The sequence below is a fragment of the Poecilia formosa genome, unplaced genomic scaffold, assembly GCF_000485575.1.
Source record: "Poecilia formosa unplaced genomic scaffold, Poecilia_formosa-5.1.2 Scaffold611, whole genome shotgun sequence".
Taxonomy (NCBI): Eukaryota; Metazoa; Chordata; class Actinopteri; order Cyprinodontiformes; family Poeciliidae; genus Poecilia; species Poecilia formosa.
This window is the reverse complement of record NW_006800550.1, coordinates 132,602-137,661: the sequence shown is the minus strand read 5'-3', so window position 1 is coordinate 137,661 and position 5,060 is coordinate 132,602. Positions and strand designations below refer to the sequence as shown.

The following is a 5,060-nucleotide window of genomic DNA, read 5'->3' as shown; positions in this document are numbered from 1 at the left end:
GTTAAACAACTTGGGTTAAGTTGTGGCAGGAAATTGGAATCAAACCAACAAATTTCCAATGCAAACTGACTTCCCAATGTGCTCAGAGGTGTTATTCTGCATCCTTCTGTTGTTTCAGCAACTGTTGCCTTCTATCATCTCAAGCCAGTCTGCCCATTCTTCTCTGATCTCTGACATCAACAAGGGATTCTTATCCACAGAACTGTCCCTCCCTGGATATTGTCACTGCATGTTTTCTGTTTTTCCAACCATGCGCTGAAAAACCAACAGATTATTGTAACATATTGTAACAAATTCTCTTTCCCCTTCTTCCTCCTTATGGCTCAATAAAATGTTTTTTTTTTTTTTAAAGGTTGAACTTTTCTTCTAAATCTGTATTATTTTGTCTTGTTGCTAGTATCGGCCCAAACACTTTTGCTCTCAGACATGGCCCTTGTGAAACAGGGTGGAAACTCAGGTTTTTCAGGTATGTTCAGCAACAGGCTCCAGCTGGTTTTAATTCTTGTCATACCTGAGGTGAATGAGCAAACGTCACTGGATAACAAAGAGTGACAACTGTGCAGCTGAACTATCGATCTGACATATTTGTAACTTCACCTTGTATTCACTATGATAGTGGGGTAGAGGGGCTTGTGGGTGGTGGTGGGGTGGCGTGTTTTAGTAATCTGGAAGCCAAGAAATTTAGGCTAAGATTAGTTATGACGTGTGCAGAAATGCAGTCAGTACTGCAGCTGACAGGAGTGGATATCAGTGGGACAGTAGGGCTGGCTGGTGTTGCGTTATTACCCTGATGCCATGTCCCACCCCCTTTTGCTGCGTCCTTCTGTCTGGCCCTGGGTGGGGGTTGGGGGTGTGGGGCAACTGGCACCTCACGTCCCATACCGGATCTGCTAGACTCCACCTGTCAGGATGGCTGCTCTCTTTCTTTTTTGCATGCGCATGCACGTGCGCATGAACGAGTGTGTATGTATGTTGTGGGGGAATAACACTGGCGCGTGCTGACTCAGGACGAAATGCGACGCAGCAGCTAATCGCGACTGATTTGTGCTTCTGATTTTAACCTAGACTAACAGGAACACGGAACACTGCCTCAGGTGAAAGGACTGCTTTTTTCACGGAGTCAACTCTATGCTTAGCATTCTGCTTTCTTCTATTCGCAGTCACACAGGAGGAAACGCATATCCCAGCCCTAGTGGATGTTTTTATCTGCAGTGCCTCAGCCGAGCGTAGAACCGAGGAGCAGAATGTCAAGACAGTCACAGCAGCAGCACCGGACCCCCATAAGACACATTGATAACACGGTGGAGGTCAAGAGCAAAGTGAGTGTTGTGTTTCATCGTTTATATTTTACTGTAATGAAATAAGAGGATAGAAGGTGCCGTTCGTGTTGTGGCTCGGGCAGCGACTGAACCCTGTGCTGTAGCTCAGGTGAGATTCGTGATGTCTCCCTGGAGCGTGGGGGTGAAACTGGCTGATTTTTGTTACACGGGGCGGCAGAAATTTTCGGACATTGCAGTTTCCCGAGGTAAACATGTCAAATGTCACGACAGAGTAGTAAATAGATGGCGCATTCAGGCACCAGGCCGACCGGGTAGCCTGTCTTTTTAAAGCTGCATTTACTCCATTGTCGCCGCTTGAAGCACACAATTGTTACTGTCACTCCAGTTTCCCGCTGATCCTCAAAGTATAAACCTGACCTAAAACAACACAATAGTTCTTTGCTCCTAGCAAATAGCTGAAATGTACCGTAACCTTTACCTAAACTGTAATAGGGTGGGTTGAGATAGGAATTATTTCTGGTTTTTAGTTAAGTTTTCGCTTCTTCTGACTCTAATTAAAGGTGTAGCAATTACTCAGATTATTACTGTGAACATACATTTTGTGTCTCACTGTGTGTCACAAAAGCAAACTAAACTATTCCTGTTTTAGGTCTCAAAATTAACCACATAACAGAACAACTATATTTATCCTGATAGTTATGATATAATTCCTTTAATTCTGGAGTTTACATAGTCTATGATTATTACTGTTTAAATTAATTTCAGTAAGCCGAGATGAGGACATGACATGACCTTGTATGTTTTTCTTGTAGCTTAATTAACAACATATCAACAGGCACCACATTGGTCTGAATGAAAATGCACCATATTTACCTGAAGCTGTGTGATTTCAGTCTGAACAGTACCTGAGTTAACTGTGAACTCTAGGTGTTAGATTTGGACATCTTTTGGAAAGTAGCACTGTCCTCCAGAAGATTTAGGATAAGGGCGACTCATTCAATGATAACATTCAAACAATCCTAACAAATGTGCTTTCTTGTTTTCATAATAACAATTTAACAATGTTTATTAGATAAATCAAAAATAGTATTTGTGACATTTTAAGAGCCAGAGCTCACTGATAACAGAAGTGTTAAAAAAGCTTTGACCTAACTAGTTTCATAAGGCACTCTTTGCTCTGGTCCAGACACTGACTTGTCTCTGCTTGTTTTACTTAAGTACTTGGTTGAAAAAATATATTGAAAATATAGATTTTATGTTTTGTTATTTTGGCTGAAATCATATGCCATGGGTTTGGCCCAGCATCCTTGGACAAGTTTTCATTTCAGAAAACAGAAAAACAGGATAAAGTGACTAAGGTCTGATATTAACCAAATACGGTAGTAGGCTGAGTAACCCTTCTCCCTTTTCATCCTGTGGAAGAAGCAGAGCAAAGCTGAGGAGGTTGTTGTAAAATGGTGATCTGTGAGGAACAACAAGGCTCTCTGCATTTGAGAACAGACGTTCTCAAATGCAACTAAATGGATAAAATTGGTCCAATCTTTAGGCAAAACTCTTAACCTCAGGTCCTTACAGATGCTGTTCTGTTTCTCAAGCAGAAATGTTAACACAATTTTTGTCTTTCTCAGTCTACGTATAGCTACTCTGATATCTAAGATTTTGTTTTGTTTTTTCTTGAGCAGGTAATATATGGGTCTATCTCTAAAACATAATGCTCATTTTGCCCACTTTTAGTTCCATGGATATGCTGTAGTAAAGTAATACACCTGCTGTTTACCAGCTGTTTATCATTATAATCACTAAGTTTGCCAAACACCAAATACAGACTGAGGGAAATTCACTTTTGATATCATCAAAGCATCAGCAGTAGCTATCATTTAACTTGGACCAGCTCGTAGTTTTATTTCTGAATCTAGTAATGATGTGAAAACCATATAGAGTAACTGCTAAATATTGGAACTGTCTTGGACATTAGAATACAAGCATTTCAGATTTTTTTCAACTGTAAAATAAAATCAGGTTATGTTTATATACTTTTAGTCACAAAATAATTCAACCTCTTGAATTAAATCTTGTTTCAGTTCAAGCACAGTAGATGTTCTAATCAATTAAATATATCTTCTGTTGTCCTTTCAGTTATTTACTTGGAGGATGGATGGAAAGATCTGCAGCTTCAATCTGCTTCCATCCATAACAAAAATAAATATGGCAGCACAAAACTTCTCAGTGTAACCTGATAGATTTAAGTGCTGGAGCTTCAGACTTAAGTTAATATCATTCCATTCTCAAAGGTCATTAAACTTTAAATTCTAATGAACATTTAACACTGGAACTGGAAGACATTTTTAATATCCAGAATAAATAAAACAACTAATGAATTTTGAAATCTTTGTAAACAAAGTTGCTTTTCAAAATAAGGGCTAGTTGAGACCAAAGTACCAAACTGAAGACTTTTATCATCCAGTTTTTTGTAGAAAGAGAGAAAAAAAGAGAAACGATAAATCGTGCTGATGGAAATTATTGAGTTTGTTTTAATTTATCATCCAATTAATTAATTTAGTGATTATCATGACAGACCTATGTGTGAACATTAGACTAAATCCTTAAATATGTCGAGAAGTCAACATAAACAAAGTACCTGTCAGTTTGTTCTGGTGAATAAAGTCTAGCAGCAGACGATGTTCCTGCAGGAGCAGGTCTATCTTCAATACTGTTGAAGCAACAAAATATGATTTCAGTGATAGTGACCAACATCCATAACTGCCATAATTTCCTGAAGATGCTTGCTGACTTCGGTGACACTAAAAATCCACCCTTAGCTGCGAAGAGCTAAAGTAGCATAGCTGACATAAACATTAGCTCCCGCTAACAGAAACTGAGGAGGCCAGAGTTTCAAAATACCAGACATTTAAAACGTAATCTGAAATCATTTATAATTACTCCATGTCTCATTATAATCGGATAGCAAAGCCTGCAGGTTTAGCTTCTACTTACTTCAGAGGACAGACCACCGGGACGCTTCGTCTCGCTTCTGGGTTTGCCTGGCTATTTTTCCGGCAAGTGAACCATTCCGCCACCCAATGGTCCTTTTTCAGACCACTTAGTCTCCTGTACCGCTCAAAAATGCACAATATGTCTATAAATAATTTTAGGACATATAAGGAAGTGCTGAGATCTACCATTTTCCACCAAACTAATGTATTTGCCACTTCGGCACAAGCACAGTGAGAAATGTTTAGAGGATAAAAACACTATACTCAGAGCAAAACTCAGATGGCCCAGCTTTTACTAGTATGTAAACGCACCATCTACACACAAGTCTGGGTTCTCCCCCGAAGCATCAAATGAGCCTCAAAAATACTCGTGCACTCGTAACCGGATCTGTGTATAAATGCAGTTTTGTGTATGTGTACCAGGTGACTTGTGCATACCTTTTCAACATTTATAGGCGTAGGAGAAGGTTTATTTTATTTTTAAGGTTTACAAATCCAGTATTATACAAGGACAGATATTTTTACACACACATTAATCTTTTTACAAACGCACAAATCTTTTTACATATGCACAAATCTTTTTACACACAGAGAAATATTTTTACACACGCACAGATATTTTGAGACTATTTTCACTCCATAGAAGGGTTTTGCAGGGTTTCCCCCAGAAAACTTGCTAAGCCCGGCGGTGGGGGCATCGAGGCGGTCCACAGGCGATCTATCGTGTTTTTGTATTAAAAGATGTTAAGTTGACAGAAAATATTAAAGTATTACTGTGTAATTATAT

The 5,060-nt window shown here is 39.1% G+C and overlaps 1 protein-coding gene across 3 annotated transcripts in view; it reads left to right on the top strand.

Annotated features, from left to right (window-relative positions):
• The first annotated feature begins 787 nt into the window (after positions 1-787).
• Positions 788-5,060, top strand: part of pard6a (par-6 family cell polarity regulator alpha) — a 46,797-nt gene continuing 42,524 nt past the window's right edge. The window contains exons 1-2 of one of the 3 annotated variants that reach the window (XM_007541483.2): positions 790-1,094; positions 1,161-1,319. In XM_007541483.2, coding sequence (XP_007541545.1) covers positions 1,197-1,319 — 123 coding nt within the window. In that variant the 5' untranslated portion in view covers positions 790-1,094; positions 1,161-1,196. Of the gene's footprint in view, positions 1,320-5,060 lie in introns of all 3 variants that reach the window. The other 2 variants (XM_007541485.2, XM_007541482.2) reach the window with 2 other exon arrangements.